Genomic DNA, 16,994 nt, shown 5'->3' with positions numbered 1-16,994 from the left:
GACTGTGACAGAAGCAGGAGTTATGCTTAAAAACACTGATGTGGCTGCAAGAATTGGAGTCTTGCTTCACAAAAGTCCATTTCTAACCTGTTTGCATCTGACAGAAAATTGGGAAAGATAAGATATTTTGGATCCTATGTTGCATTCCTCATGCAGCAGCATAAAACCATCCAGATGATCTTGTTTTCATTAAGCCTCTGTCCAAATGCTGGGGAAACTGTTTTTAATTATGTTAATAAATTATTCTATGTTTAAGAAATCTTAGAAGCTGCCTAAAGGTCTGTTCTATGATGTTACACCGGGTGCATTAAAAAAAAAAAGATTTTTTTTCATCCATCTCCCATTTACATTTTGTTTGAGAGAGATGGTGGTCACCAGCTGTGGTACCTTAGACACCATAGGCATTTGTCTCTTTTCCTAATACTGCTCTGCCTGTATTTGTGGTGAGAAGCATTTGCATCTTTAAATGTTGATTTCTGTCAAGCAAAAAGTCTGGTTTTATTTTAAAGGTTTAAAATTTACTTCTGCACGTGACTTAAATCTTAAACGCTGAGGCTGTTGGTGGGCACTGTGCATTAGTTTCAAAACCCTTGAGGTTGAGTGATTAAACTACTCCACAATATGTGTTCTTGCAATTTTCTGTTAATACAAAGTTCAGTCTTAGAGGCTAATTATTAATCAACTATACAACTGCTTTTCAACCTTTCCTCCTATTCTTATATGTAATTGCATGCAGCTTTCTAAAGTCCCTACTACTTACTTAATCTTAAAGTATTGACACTAGTCTTATTCACTTTCAAATGCCCTTTTCTTCCTTTGTCTGCATGCTGCTTGTACTTTCTCCTGGATAAACAATGCAGTTTTATATATATAAACCTGATAGTGAATCGTCAAAGGATGTTAGATGGGTGGGAGTATTGTCATCTTGGGGTTAGGGAATGGGAACAGGACTTGTGCCCAATGCTGTGTGACCTGGGTCACTTAATGCAGGTTAATCCTTATGTTAATGTGTACTTACTCAGGCTAAAGGGATTCTTCCTGAGGGTAAGTGCTCCACATGTGTGAAAATGAGCTCTACCATCTGAGACCCTTTGCTTCCCCCCCAATCCCCATAACTCTGCCTCAGTTACCCACCTAGTATTAAGATGCCACATTTTGGAGTGTTGTGGAGATTCATTATTTAGTGTTTGTAAAGCACCCTGAGATCTCTGGTGGGAAGGCATAGTATATTCTGCCCTATCACAGGGATGCATAACTTTGAGCTAAATTACTTGAAAGTCCCTGTAACTAGCCTGGGGCCTTGGCTGTTTTGGAGGCATCAGGTATGTAACACAAATGTGAAGATTTATGCAACATATTTCCAATCTTATGTTTGGATCCTTCGAAGAGCAGCTATTCACTCTGTATTTATTAAGAATAATTAATTGCATTCTGCACTCATTTGTTACAAGAAAAATATATTCTTAAATCTATTAAGAGTGTTGTGTCTCTTTATTTGGTAATCAGACTTATTGAAAGAAATTGCAGTTTAGCTGATCAGTAGTAGTTCTCATGAAGGGTTAAGCATAAACATTCTCTGTCCCACTGTTTTAAATGGGCTTATTTAGAATATTCAGTTACAAGAACTGCTTTACTGATGTATCCTAGAAAGTTCAATAATTGTTGCAATAAGCTCTTTGCTAGTATTTATCCTGCCCATTAAAATTTTAATAGCATAACTGTTGTGGAACTCTGCCATTATATGTTTTGAATTAAAAAGCTGAGGTGGTTTGGTATACTGTCCTTTTCAGAGAAAACAGGGTGGAGAACTTGTGGTTATATTATGCTTAGTCACAAGTTTTGTATTGTTTGGGGAAAAAAAAAGTAATCTTCCTGGATAATCCACACTTGATTTCAACATTCCTGTCTCACCCAACATTGCTCTGTTCTTGGAAATGTACACGCTGAAGGAAAAACTGAAATCTTACCTTTTTGATCAACTTAAACTAAGGATATGAAAAGAAAATAAAGACTGTAGGCTCCCCTCTTGCTCATGTCACCATAAGATTTTTTTTAATATTAGTGTTGAAGTAAGCCAAGCTTTTTCTCTTTAGGAGACAACCATAACCTATCATTTCTATTCCTGTTATACCAGATGGCTGTGGCCTAAGTAAAACTGAAATTCTCTTGGCTTGTACAAAAGGAAAATGGTGAGACTTTATGTCTCCTAAAAAAAAGTGCCTCTCAGCAGGTCTCAGTTGAAGTAAAGTGGTCTTGCAATGATCTGTTCACATGACCAGGGAGATATTCCCCATCAACAAGGGCTTAAATGACTGTTCTTAGAGTTAGTAGGGACATGTCTACATGAGACGCTAGAAGTACAGTAGACTAATTCTACTGCACGCTAGCACATCACAGTGAAAGCTGTGCTAATGGACAGTAGAATTAATCTACTGTGCATTAGCATCATCTGAAAGACGTGTGCTGGAGCTACTACATAGTTGTGCCGATTATGGCACATTACTGCATGTGTAGATGTGCCCACTGTAACAGAGCATGTGCTGAATAATATCAGCATTAGTCAGCCCTGGGTGAAAATCCTCCTGAAGTGCATAAAGGCTGAACTCATTCCTGGATAGAAGGCAAACAAACATTGTCTCATTTCTCAAAGGAAAATTGAAGAGAACAGGCACAGGTAATCTAAGAGAAACAGGACTATTTCCAATTAACTATTTGACTCCTGTGTGACAAAGATCTAAGGTTTCCCAGCTGTACATATCAACACAGCATGCTTTTGTTTGCAGTGTCAAGGCATAGTCAGGAAAACAATACTCCTTAGCTTCAGAGGTAAAGAGATGGAAAAGGCAGCTCAGGAGTTGGCTGGAGCCTGAAACAAGAGGAGAAAAAAAATTAAGAAAAATAGAATTGCAGAGTCCATCCCAGGGCAACTTGCTGTGGGACCAGTGCTAACTTGAGTACCACTGATACAGAAACTAATAATTCTGAAGGGAAGGTACCTTGGAAGCAATTTCATATAGCCAATTCCTTGTTAATGAGAAGAAAAATTAAAATATATTGTAGAAACTTCAGTCTTGCATTTCCAAGTGTATTCCTTAAGAAGTAATTACATATTTCCCAATGCCCTGAATTATTTTCTTCTGGTCTAATTCTACTCCTAGTGGATGTTTCACGCCCATAAGTAGTGGAGCGCATAATTTTAGAGGGGAAACAAGTAATGTGATTGAAACATAGGACTAATACCTGAGTTCTGTTCCTAGCTCCACTACCATCACCACTTAAGACTGAAATACATAGATTTTATAGATGATGTATATCCTCATTATTAGATGGCTGGAATGAAGCCAATCCTATTTGTGACAGCAGAGAATTCCAAAGTCAAAATGGAGATAACACTTATTTTCCCTGGAGGGATGATACAAGTTTGTTTAATGGCTACAAGGCACTCTGCTGCTCCTTGACTAAAGCACCTTATGGTGGCATTTTACGTCTAGCAAAGGAAAACTCTTTGGCTTTATAGGCCAGGGAGACCATCCCACAAAACTGCTAGAAACCTCCAGTCTTTTTAAGAAAATTGGAGCTAACACATTTCTGAGTTATGTAAGAAAAGCCTGGGTGTCTGCAGAAGGCACAACACATACATGAGGTGCTAAACACTGGGGTTTTAGCTAAAAAATGCTTCTTGAATGGCTACAGTACTAGAAAGGTTCCATTTTCTCTAGCCACTTATTACTGGAGATTTTCTTTATACCAGTTCTCTCTACTCCAGATGGTGTCCTTGGCCTCCATCAGATGAAAGGTGTATACATGGCGGGATGAATTGGAGCTGTTCAGCTCACTTCTATGGACAACTTCTCCATGGATAAGAATCAGTCCACCTGTTTGAAAGAAGACACTTGTTTCTTTTTCTCTTGAATATCTCCCTCATCTGTGCCATACAGGAAGAGTTGGTGACATCTTTGAAAGGTTTACTGTTACTGGCTTAGTAATCTAGCTTTTGGATCCCTATAGGAAGGATTTGCTTGAGAAAACTAGAAGTTTATTGTACTACTGCTTTGGTTCTATGGGAGTAAGTCATTTTAGGGTAGGCTCAACCCTCTTAGGTCTTCATTGGCAACATACTGAATTCCCTCTGTCTGTAGCTTAAAACTGTCACTATATCTCTCTTTCTCTTGCAATTTCCTTGGTCATATGGCTGAATCTTTACCTTTGCTGATGGGCACAGGAATAAACTGGCTGTCTTCATAAGGCTGCTCAGAACCAAGGAACTGTACACATGGTGTAGAGCCTGGCGGGGCTCGTACCATTCGCCGTGTGACACCACCTGTCATTCACAAAATTGACAAAATCATGTGTTGGAAAGAGGCATTTCACCAGGGAATAAACAAACTTCTGCAGTTGTGGCCTTTGTACTCATTGGAAACTTAAAACCACTGTATTACATTACAGTTACCCTTCACTCTGTCACTAAGGGCCCTGCCACATATCAAATTAAAGCTGGATAGAAACCAGCTACAAAGTTGTTACATGTTTTCAGGCACTAAATACGTAACTTGTTGGCTCTCTATAGTTGGATGGACATTTTCATGATGTAATAACAACTTTGCGCAAAGTGGTTTCTTTCCATTGGATACCCTGTTAAAGCAGTGGTTCTCAATCTTTTTGGACTCAAGGCTCTACTTCATAACATCTGATTTGGGTGGTACCCAGCTGCAAAAACAGATTTATTTATTACGGTGCTTATTTCCTTGTAGAGGAGCTGGGCAGTGGGAGAAGAGGGAGGAAAAAGACCATTTCCTCAAGGACAAGGCTGAGCCTGTATTTATCTACTTAGCTTATCTGCTTATCTTCTCACACTGCAAGACACCCTTCTGAGAATATGACAACACCCTGGTCGAGAATCACTGAGTTAGTTTCCCCACTGTAGAAGTGGATGCATCTGGTTTTGTTTGCTTTCTGGACTGTGTCTTAGCACTTGGTCCCCTGCAGAAATACGCAGTGCTCTCTAAACATGCTTAAAGCAAAACCTTCAGCCCATTCCTCTTCTCTCTAACGGCACAAAAGTTCATCTGCAGCTGCTGTGTTCATACACCAAGTATAACGACACCAAAATGCAACTGAATTAAAAAGTTCTCAGGGATGTCTACCTATCTTGACTTTAAAGGGGCTGAGGGGACTATACCCACAATTATTAGACATTCATGTTTGAATCTAGAAAGGTAGATTGCAGCCCTGGAGACAGTGAATCCTCTCACAAGAAAAATGAAGAAGAGAGTAAATGCCAAATATATGCAAATTTAGAAGTCTACAGCAATTTTCAGCAGGTAAGAGAGAATGTTTGCCTTTTCATTATGATTTGGCTTGTTCTCTGTTCCTGTGGGCTGCTAGCTATTCTGTGATTGCTCAGATACTAAGTCATCTTTGCACAGGTTTGATGATTGAATCTGAGACCAGTGTTGGGGGAGGCTATTTTTATTTCCTCTTCTGACATTGGTAATTCTTCAGCTTGCTCTATGTTCTTGGTTTTGGTTTGGTAAAACAGGAAGGATTAATTGGTATGGTCTCTGAATGGTCTGTATTAAGGGGAGGATTAACACACGTTTTAACGTACTACAGAATTAAGGCGTTATAAAAGAAATAACATGGTTCAAGTGGTTTTACTGTGTGTATTCCTAAACCTGAAGCAACATGGAGAAGCTGTTCCTTCCATCCCAGGTCAGGCTTCAGGAGCATTTTCAAGGCTGCAGTAAGAAGCTCTTTGAGAAAGGACAAGCAGCAGCAGGCTGGACAAGGAAGGGTTTGAATCTGGCAAAAGGAAGTAATTGCAATAATGCTAAGGTGGACGGATTTAAAGAGCATTTGTAGCGGAGCCCAGTATTACAAGACCTGGATTCAAAAACCTGTAGGTAAAAGACTCCATCAGCTTGTGGTTAACACTCTCAGTACTTTTAGGTACATTGTAGAGGTATAGCATAAGTTTTACTACCCGACTCAGAAATAATGCTACATTTTTATTCCAGAAATGGTTTTTGTATTAAAATCACAACCCCCTGAACCAGTAAACATGAGCCAAAGGAAATTAAGAAATAGATTTAGCTCAAAAGCATAGTTGGAATAATCTTACTTTGGACAAAATTCCTCTAAAGTATGATGGTGTATGCTGTTATCTAGGGGGCAGGCATGTAAATGTTTTATGACTCAGAGGACACACTACAATCTAAGTTCATTTCACTTGCAACAAGGATATGAACATGCATCTCAGAACATTCAACAGGATAACATAGATCCTACCGGTGTGAGAACCAGGGATGAACCATAAGCAGCCATTCTCTTGTGTGGCATCCTCCAAAGCAATCCAGAGGCCCAGCACCCTGCCCAGGGGTTCTGTGTACAGGAATGTGGCATCCTGGTGTGGTGTCACTGAAACCAAAAAACAGCTGGTTGGTTACCTTACACTTCAAATACTGAAGTTAAAAGGCTAACAAAAAGGATGATAGGCTTTTCTGCCTGCTTTCTTTTGATCTAATCTGTTTACTGGCAACAGCTTGATTTTTGCTAGAACAGCAAGTAGTCAGGTTTCTGAGAGATATGACTTCCATTTCAGTCAAGTAAGAGGGATGCAGAAATTCACTGGCTGCATTGTTCAATATCTTCATTAACAATCTGGAACATAGAGTACACCCTCAGCAAGTTCACAGATGACACCAAGCTGGGGGGAGTGTAGGTAGGGCTAGGATTCAGAGTGACCTAGACAAATTGGAGGATTGGGCTAAAAGAAATCTCATCAAGTTCAACAAGGAAGTGCAAAGTCTTGCACTTAAGACAAAAGAATCTCATGCACCTCTACAGCCCTGGGACTGACTGGCTAAGCAGCAGCTCTGCAGAAAAGGACCTGGAGGTTATAGTGGACAAGAAGCTGGATGAGTCAGCAGTGTGCCCTTGTTGCCAAGAAGGCTAACAGCGTACTGGGCTGCATTAGTAGGAGTGGTGCCAGCACATCGAGGGAAGTAACTATTTTGCACTGGTGAGGCCACATCTGGAGTCCTGTGTCCAGTTTTGGGCCCCCCACTATAGAAAAGATGTGGACAGGTTGGAGAGAGTACAGTGGAGAGCAACAGAAATGGTTTGGGGCCTAGGGCACATGACTTCTAAGGAGAGGCTGAGGGAACTGGGTTTATTTAGTTTGGAGAAGAGAAGACAGAGGGGATTTGATAGCAACCAAGTTGCAGTAAGGGAAGTTTAGGATGGATATCAGGAAAAACTCTCACTAGGGAGGTGGTGAAGCACTAGAACAAGTTGCCTAGAATCTCCATCCTTGACGATTTTTAAGGCTCGGCTTGACAAAGCCCTGGCTGGAATGATCTAGTTGGGGCCGGTCCTGCTTTGAGCAGGGGGTTGGACTAGATGACCTCCTAAGGTCCCTTCCAACCCTAATTTTCTATGATTCTATAGGTGTTATAACCACCAACCTCCACAGTTGTATATAGGCCTCTTCAGCAGAGGAGTTGCAACTGTATAGCTTAGGAGGTGATTTAGTGTATTCATAGGTATTATGTGGGAGGAAGGGACTCTTTCCCTACCTCAGATAGATGCTCCACTCCTTTCCAGTTTCTTATGTAGTATGGGACATAACATTGAAAACAGCTATTTAAACTGATGGGAAAGTAAATTAGTCCTTAGTGAAAAATAGAAGAGCATCTTATGTGGCATTTTCAAAGGCATCTAGAGAATTTGTATGTCTAATCCCCTTAATTTCTAACATAAATTGGTCTTCAAAACCCTCACATAGTTTTGAAACCTCACTCTGACTGACCAATCTGTGCTGTCTCTTGCAGTACTTAGAATTCTTCAGAAACACAAGCCTTGGTACCTGTCCATACTGCCTAGAGCATTGCATGGATATATTACAAATCTCACCTTCCCCACCAATGCCCGGTTGCTGAAAGAGAAAAAAAGAGAGTGAAAAGGAGAATGTTCAACAGGAAATTACAAACATGTCTTCTTTAAGTAAATGCGAGATTGGAGTTACTGTACCTTGAAGATGTACATGCTCTGTACAACCACTGGTTTCTCAAGGCTCAGCTTTCTTCCTAACTCCTGTGAAATAACCCAAAGTTATACACTGTGATCATGCAGCTTTCTGACTATTACCTATCAGGATTTTCAATAATAAATTAGTATACACTCTTTTAAGGGGAGAAGGATCATCCTTCTAAGCACAGAGTTTTGAAACTAAATTATTACATAGTTCACCTTTTTTGAGAGACTCCAGTTGATTTAGACTCACCTGCACTTTGGAGGAATGAGTCATTTGCTTGAAGATGGGATCATATGCATGTAAAGCTAAAGAAAAAAAAAGACAGCTATTTAGTGAAATTTTGATAACACATTTCTAGAAGGGAATAGTGATGACTATTACATTCTGAAGCAGGAGACTGAAGTCAGACCATACAAACTGCAAATTGGAAGCTTCCATCTCTTTAAAGAATGGGTTTAGTGTATTTGTTGCCCATCATTCTTCTAAATGTCTTGGCTAGACAAATTCCTTTTACTTTAAGCTCTGGTGGAGAATTGTAAATTAGATTAGATGTTTTGTTTAATGGAGATTACACACAAATAAGTGCTGCTGACATCTGCAGATTGTATTGTGAACTACTTTAGAGGCCAAAAATGTAATCAGATCTCCCTTACAACACACTGCAGCTATATGAAAATGGAGATCTGTGACCAAGAAAAGAGCTCAAAAAGGGTTTGTGAAAAAACAGATGCACTATACAGAACTCCAAATACTGAGATGCCATTGTTTTTAAGGTGATGGATACAATACAAAATCCTAACATAGATACAACTACCATCTAACAGCATCCTTCCAGGTACTACAGTTCTTAGGATTGGGGAGTGGGGGGATAAAAGAACACTGCAGGGGGTCATCCAGGCTCTCTCTTCTGTAAAATTCAGAATTAGGAGCACAAGCTTGGTGCTCTTTGAATACTTGAGTTTGTTCTAGACTATTTAACTTGGGGGCTACTCAAATGCAAATATTCTGAATTCAAGTTTCTCTCAATGATAGAATTTGCAGCTGGAGGAGATTATTTATCCCCTGCAGGTGCTGATGTAGAGCAAGAAAGTAACCCAACTAGAGTGAGTGAACTAACTACAGAAGAATATGTCAAGATGAGTCTTTGGAATTGCTGTTAAGCTTCTGAGGCAGCAGGGTGCTATATCTGTTTACAGCTCCTTCAAGGGGTAGTAACCCCACAGTAGAGAATGAGGGAGGTCACAAGGATTGTTGTCCCCCCACCCAGTGAAGCTGCAAGAGACTGGATTTTCAAGTTCAGCTGAATAAGATCTGGGCAAAGTCCCTTCACTTGTACAACAGAAATTCTAAACTGTTTCTCATGTTTTCTGTGTAGTGTTAGAAAACACACAAGGGATAAAGCTGGATTTTCAGTAGCTAGGACAGGAGAAATGCATCACACTTGAACCCTGTAAGATCAAGGGGAAGTTGCTGGTAGCGCCACAGGAGAGAATTAAGCTTGTTGACTGATGGCAGTGAGCTCACTGACGTATAGAACGCAGAAGATGCAGTCTGCTCTAAGGAACATACAACATAGCCCAGATGAAACTAGTATAGTTCAGAAAACCTCTTACATGATAGAGAGATTGGCTGAAGTTCAAACTATTGTACATCAATTATCGTTAAAAAAAAAAAAAAAAAAAAAAGGCGCGCACACACTTTAAATGCCCCCTGAAAGAAGTGGCTTTTGAAAAGGCTTTTCATTGTAAAATGAGGTCTTGATACTGGAGAGATTTCCTAGCACAAGTGGTAACAGAAGGTGGGGCAAAGAGGGGAAGTGAGGCTGCAAAGTGGGCTTAGGAAGAAGTTGCCAAGAACCTCAGAAGGTGCACACAGAAGTGCAGCTCCCTGCTCTAACTCACAGCACTTCGCAGGAAGCACTGTGAGTTACAGCATTCCCCCATATCCAACAGAGGTTCACTGTTGGGTCCCGGGGGTTGTAGGACTCAGCTGCAATTTGAAGCAGTTTTAAGTCTGCAGCTGCTCTCACCTAGCCCCACTCCTCTCCCCTTCCAGGACCAGCTCTGTCAGAGTGGGGGGGAGAGAGGGAGAGAAGGAGGTCAATCTGGGATTTTTTCAGCGGGCACTAGAGGGTGGGTCTGGTGTATTGGAGGCCCCCCTCCCCACCTCAGCACACACATACTTAAATGAAAGCAGTCTGTTTTGGAGCATCATCTTCTGAACCTTCATGCAATGAGAGTTCAGATTGTCACAGGAATGGGCCCTTTTAAAGCAGCCATGCACTTGTGTCTGGTCACAGCTGTAAAGCTCTTTCAGGGGTCAGATCAGGGAAAATTAACTTTTCTGTACCTAGAGGTGAAGCAAAAAACAACTTGCAGGAAGCAAAGGTGAGGGAGAGTACTGGGCTGCAAAAAGAGTCACATGGCCATAGTGCCAAAACGAAGATCCCTGTATCAGTGGATTCAGTGGACTAGGAGGAATGTGGCAAGAAAGAGCAGAGCATAGGGAAGGGTGCTACTGTGTACAAGGCAACTGCTGTATACAACTCAAATCCAAATGGATTAAGGCTGTGCACTCCAGCCAGCTCTTGAAGCAATGGTTTGGTTTGAAAAAAAAAAATGCAACCTTATGTTTGGTCTAAAACATCACTACTCATACATACCATGGCCAATCTTGTTTATAGATTTCTCCTTTGGAACAAGAAATTCACCTAAGAAACAAAATCCTGAGTTAAAGAGTATGCAGAAAAAACAGAACAAAGCAATAGAGTTTAGAGCTTTTCTTTCTACTCACTTAGTCTTTTTGTCTCTGTAACAAAATCCCTAGCTTGCTAGCAAGTTGCTTGTTTTCTTCCCACCCTCTACCAGCCTAGTATGGCTGCTGCTAAGGAAAAATTTACCTTTCTTATCAAAAACTCCTCTCTCAAAGAAGAATCGGATCTTGTCTCCACTGGTTAGAAAATAATCCGTGCTGCCCTGTCAGAGATAAGAGACCCAGCAATAATGTCTTAATAAGGATCTATGTGAGTATTTCTAGTAAGAAGTTAGTACTTACCTGCATCTTTTCCCCACCAAGTGAGCAGCAGAAATAAGGCAGAATACAAACATAAGTCATACGTATTGAGGTTTTTCACTGTATTAAATCTCTTAACTCTAGTTTGCAGTTTTCAAGATCCCAAGAACAATATATCCTCTGGGTTTGTATTAGGGCGTGAGTGGTGGTTTAACAGCATTGTATCTGTGGAACAAATAGAGCCTGTATTGGTACTATTGTTTCTCACACGCTTCTCTTCCACTGGGGATCACTTTGCATCTAAAAGCAGAGTTCAGGCTGTCTCAGCCTTCTCTTGGCCTCTGCTGAGACCAACAAGAAGCTGTCTACAGCTGCAGAGGCCCATTTATTAGAAGCAGGATTATAGCTCAGGAATGTCTGGCTTTCAGCCTTGCCCTCAAATAGGATTCACTCTCCAAGAACAAACCTGTGGTTTTGGAATATTTAGTTTTAAAATGTTGGCCCCTTGCTACTCAAAGGAGTATTTTGCAAGTTCATTTTTTCCTTCTTCCTTCAATCAGAACAGCTTCAACTTAAATTCTGTACCTGAGCCTGGAGCTGCTCCTCCTCTTTTGTGGAGAACACTGTGCGACAGTGGGATGGTACTTCCATATCAGCTATGATCTTGTGGATCTGCTTCCTCATAGCATCACATTCTTCTGTGGTGAAAAACTCTTCCAGGACAAGGAAGCCATCTTCATGGAACTAGGAAACAGCCCAAAGCAGTTACGTTTAGGGTAGGAATACCCATCTAACATTTAGATGTAGAGCCAAAGGAACATCTGCCTTTGGAGATCCCCTCTACTTAGAAGAGCAAAGCTTATGGTTTAGTAAACTTCTTCAAGCCATAGACATGTTCAATGTGCATTTGTTAATATTACATACATTTCCACTCTCTTTAGCTGCACCAAAACAGCCTTTTTATTCAGTTGCATTTTTATCTTCAGCTAATTAGTTTCCTAAAGCGGTAATATCTGTATTTTTGCTTTTAAAGAGCAAACTATTTCCTTTTAGGGAAAAAATTATTCAGGAATAGATATACAGCCCCTGTGGTTAGGGAGAGAGCAATTCCAATTCAGTGCAGCAGACTATGAAACAGATGGGATACACATTTGTTACTGACATCATGACTTCAAATCATCTCCAAAGGAATCAGCTTAGTAAACTGCTAAACACACACTCCTTAAATGAGTAATGCAGTCACACTGAGCTTCAAAATGTATCCACGTATTGGAAAATGTGCACCCTCCAAGGTGAGAATTCAGTTTCTCATGGATGATTGATCCTTCATAAAATGAAATTAACTCCCTGGACAGCAGACATTTGGAACTGTTGCTTGTTATAGAAAACTCAGGAGATTATCCTCTAAGAGGCAGATTTGAGCTACAAGGAAAGAGACAGGCAGAAGGGAGACAGAGCGAGCTTTGAGACAGTTTGTTCTATTGAATTTCTACCTTTCTGGAGCCCCAATAAGATGTTCAGGTGTTACAGTGGTGCGTAAAGTACTAGAAAGTGAATAGACTATAATGTGCTTCATAAGTAAATCTGTGCTAAACACAAGTACTGGTTAAGCAATTAGATTGGTTCCCTTGACAAACTCAGCACCGTTACCTGTTGAAGGCACACAAGCTTGTCTCCCCAGATGTAGTTCTTGAATCTGCTCACTTACCTTCTGGATCTGTTGCTCCGTTACAAATGCCATCAGAAGCACACATTCAGTTTACAGGAACAGTATGGCAGCTCCTCTCTGTACAGCTAACTCTCCGCCTCTCCATGTGACCTTTCCAGCACCATGTGATAGGGGACAGAACACAGAGAATTCAGATTATGCAATCAGGGGTCCCTTTTGAGGGAGTTTTGGGTTTGACTCACTATTTTATACAATTTAGAAATAAGGCACGCACATAAAAACCCAAGCAAAGGATCTTTTAAGTGGAAAGATTGCGTAATTTAATCAGAAACTCAGCTCAGCCTTCACCTCCAAGAAAGTCAGTGAGTTGAATTAAGGACTCCAGCAGTGGAAAAGTGGCAAATGCAGAAAAAGTTGTAAGTGCAAAGGACAGCAGTGGGATGCAGAGCTCTAAAGTCCACTGAAGAGAGGTAGCATATGTGGGAATCCAAGCACCCTGCAGTGTTCTTTGCTCATTGCCAATGCAGTCCACACGGGACTGAGTGCAACTCAATGAAGTTTAATAGCATGGGCCAGAGCAATACTTAAACTGAGGATGTTAGTAGGGAGGAAAGGTTCCTGAAGCTTCAGCACATTTCTTATAAAGCATTTCTAGTGTTTTTATTTATTTATTTCTATTGCTCTTTGGCTGGCTTAGTTTCAGTTGCACAATACCCACACAGCCCTTTCGTACCAAGTGGGCATGTGAACAGGACATGGGGACTCCAATTCATACTGGAAATGAGGAACCAGAGAAACTTAAGTATCTAAACTAAAGAAACCAAACAAATAAACAATAAATGCTTGACCTCCTGTGGGTACTCTTCAGCATGCAATGGGTGTCAAAAGAGAAGATTTGAAGCTATTTATTCAAATGCATTGGGATCCTGTAGAAAACATGGAAGAGTTTCACCAAAGGAACCCGCAACTTTTCACCTATGTGAGCCTTTCACAGCAGCACATGATCGAGGACAGAAGACGGGGAAGGAAGGTTGGGCTTATGGAGGAAAACATTCCAGAAAATACCCTTAAGAGCTAAGAATTGAAGGGTATGAAATGTATATATGAAGACGAGTCTTAATATATGATACTTGCCTGTTGTTGCATGCCTCGCAAAGGTGCACTGTAAAATCTTCTCTCTTAAAAATTTTTTTTAAAGAAAGCAGCTTTGGCTACAGTCCTCTTTATAAAATAGGTTGAGAGAGAGAGTCCTTAGAAGTGCCAACATCATAGGCATTCAAAAAATAAAAATAAAAAATAAAATCAGGAGACTTAAAAATTTCCACTCAATTTATTACTTCTAATTTCTCATCTCTCTTTTTAAAACGTTTACGATTGTTTTCAAGTTTTGCCACACCCATGAAGACCAGGAATTTGCTGGTTATTAAAAATTAAACTTGGGTTCCTGTGTAATCGTTGACACTTGCAACACAGGTTTTCAAAAAGCACATCTTCAAATACTGCAAGATTCACTGTCAAACAGCATTGTTTTCCCCTGTTCCACTTGATGTTAAAATAGGGTTTGAGCAAAGGTAAAACTGCCCCCAACTCCTGCATAAAATATTGTAAGCGAGCTAAAGAAACATAGTGAAGTACATCTTTGTCCATTCCTCTCAATTAGAGCAAGCTTGGGTTTTAACTGTAGCCTTGGAAGGTCAACATTATGTTCAAACAGCAATGGATTGTTTCCCCCTCAAATTGTCAGTGTCCCTTTAATTAGTCTAGGAGATACAAGAGTGGAAAGTTGCATTTAGCTGACGGGAACGCTAGGGGGAGAATTAGTTTAGGGGAAAAAAAAACAGTCTGGGTTCCATAAATTTCACAGGGAGCCTCATGTTTAAAAGTTACTAGAAGCAGACCTAGCCCAGACAGTATGCCATAAGTGAGAATTTACTGTGATTAAAGGAACTGTTTTATCTTAGTAGAACATTTCCTCTCTCAGAAATTTAACCCATGAAGCAGCAGCTGGCCAGCACCAGTTGGCCTCATTAAGGCCCCAGCCCTACCACTGGATGCATATGAGCAGCTACCACCATTTGCTACCTCAGTGAGTCTCAGTATGGGTGCCAAGAGGTCTTTTCAGAGGTGCTTTGGGATGCCACACAATGTTAGCACCAATAGATGTGCAAACACGATTCACAAAGCAAACCCAGAGGCTGTGTCCAGACAAGTGCAGCCATGCAGCATGTGGCACTGCAAGCCTGTGTGCGGTGCCACACACCACACATTCAGGTGTTTCCTGCACTGCTACCTTGCAAGGTGAGGGGTTGACCCCTGGAGATCTTAGGGTCAAAAGATATCCGCGCAGAAAAAAGCTAGGCGGCACACACAGATACAGCGCACACTACCCAAAACCAGTGCCTGGTTTGCCGGAGCCATGCTCCAGCTGCCGGCCAGGCTCCAAGCTGCAGGAGTGCCACAGCTGCAGCTTCCCCAGGACCCCAGGTAAGGTGACTGGGATCAGCAGTTGGTGGCCTGAACCTACCCTACCCTACCCAGGGTAACGTGCCATTCACCAGAGGGCATGGCCCATGGCACTGGCATTCCCCAGGGACAAGTAGCAGCAACTGCTGCTTTTTGTCCCCTGGGAACCAAACACCCATGCTCATCTGGACACAGCTAGAGAGATCAAATATGAATTCAATGTTGAAAACACTCTGACCTGTTGTGATCCAAGTTCTTTTCAGGAGATTAATTGCTCTATTATTTTTCCATAATCAAAAATGAGTGACAACTAAAGAGCTGCCATTTTCTGAGGGGTGCCTCAAGTCTAAAAAGGTTGAGAACCGCTGTGCTACCCTGGTAGTACTCTACCAACAAGCAGTAGCCTGGTCCCACAAATCCAGCTGAAGAAACCTGCACTATTTTCTCTCCCAGCTGCCCCCCATGAAATGTCTTGGCACTCATATGAGCATCTTCCATCTGATGCTGCTAAAATACTTTTAATTAAGTAATGCTCATATCACCCCTGTGTATACGCATGAGATCCTTTTAAGACATGGGAGAGGCCAGCTGACTTCAGAACATGGTGCAGGATCAGTCAAGTCAGGAAAGAACCTTTCAAATACCTTTTTGACTTGAAAGATTATCCTCATTTCCTCACCAATGTTACATTAATAATTCCCATTGATTCTGGTTGCAGGAAAGCCGATTAAATGTGCTGAGGGGGGGAGCTAGCTAATCTGTTCAGTGCTGGCTGCTTGGGCTGCCAAGAGTCTTGGGTAAGTGAATATTTCAGGCAGGGACAGTCAAAAATCAACTCTAGGCGCTAGCACCATAGGAGCCAGCTGTGCCCCTAAAGTAGTAGCAGGGAAAGACGACAGTGGTGTACCGAACAATGAGTTTGGTGGTATTAACAAAGGCTAGAAAATGTAAAATGTTACAAAGGACTTAGTTTCTTTTAAAAAAAGGTATTAATTTGATTATATTTACAGGTTGCAGCAGCTCTTCCTCTCAGACCGTATCTTCTGCAAAAGGTAGCATGTTTCTCCACTGAAATAGTCTTCTAAATGTAAAATCCTAGCACAGCCAACATGCACATAGTTTTCACTTCAGTTTATGTAAGGTAAGCACCAGGTGGGTATATAGGGTTTCCTTCAAGCTGTTTCCAAAGTCAAATCAATCTGTGCTTAGTATCTCAATCTAAAATCCTGCTAGAAACTTATTTTGCTGTATAAAAAAACTAAACAAAAACAAGACCCCCCCCCACACACACACACACACTTTATTCTGCAGTAGACAGCTTCAGATTCCTCTAAGGTTCTTTACCATATCACTGCATTGCAGGCCTCCAGGATTTCTGCTGGTAGAAGTTGTTTTTTAACGTGGGATGTTTTGTTCTTTCCCATTTTTATTCAGTCACAGAGTTGTGGATAAAGAGATAATGGCTGCCAGAAGAACGCAAGCCCAAAGGGAGCTTTACAACAAAGACAGGAGTTTTTGTCTTCCTACTTTCTCCACTCAATTATGCTTCTAAGCATTTGGGTAAAACCCAACACCACAAATGAATAATAAATAGATTTTTTTCCTGTGTTACCTTTCATCCCAGTGTAATTGCACAAACTCTGCACATCCACCATCACAAAACTGGGCCAGCCTGCTGGTAGGGGGTAAGAACAGTCTTGTCAAGAAAGGAAAGCTGTTGTGCAAAGGAAACAGGGCAAAATACTGGAAAATTTATTATATGCACAGGAGACTGTGTGGAGTGAATTGAACCGTCTTTGAAAGATACTGGCTGAA

At 41.1% G+C, this 16,994-nt stretch overlaps 1 protein-coding gene across 2 annotated transcripts; it reads right to left on the bottom strand.

Moving 5' to 3' along the window:
- Positions 1-1,472: 1,472 nt before the first annotated feature.
- PHYHD1 (phytanoyl-CoA dioxygenase domain containing 1) lies at positions 1,473-13,255 on the bottom strand. Of its 2 annotated transcripts, none has more exons than XM_006272306.4 (11): positions 12,756-13,255; positions 11,633-11,791; positions 10,935-11,010; positions 10,698-10,745; positions 8,285-8,340; positions 8,032-8,094; positions 7,915-7,936; positions 6,289-6,417; positions 4,205-4,321; positions 3,749-3,875; positions 1,473-2,866 (listed from the first exon to the last, which is right to left on the bottom strand). In XM_006272306.4, exons 1-11 carry the CDS (start codon positions 12,786-12,788, stop codon positions 2,821-2,823), a joined length of 876 nt encoding a protein of 291 aa, XP_006272368.1. In that variant the 5' UTR covers positions 12,789-13,255; the 3' UTR covers positions 1,473-2,820. The 2 variants fall into 2 exon arrangements, with proteins under 2 accessions (XP_006272368.1, XP_014466058.1); XM_014610572.3 differs by lacking the exon at positions 12,756-13,255 and adding an exon at positions 11,090-11,272 and having other exon boundaries at positions 11,633-11,724.
- Between the last annotated feature and the right edge of the window lie 3,739 nt (positions 13,256-16,994).

The sequence above is a fragment of the Alligator mississippiensis genome, chromosome 12 (assembly GCF_030867095.1).
Source record: "Alligator mississippiensis isolate rAllMis1 chromosome 12, rAllMis1, whole genome shotgun sequence".
Classification (NCBI taxonomy): domain Eukaryota; kingdom Metazoa; phylum Chordata; order Crocodylia; family Alligatoridae; genus Alligator; species Alligator mississippiensis.
Note: the sequence above shows the minus strand (reverse complement) of the source record. Positions and strands in the feature narration are given on the sequence as shown.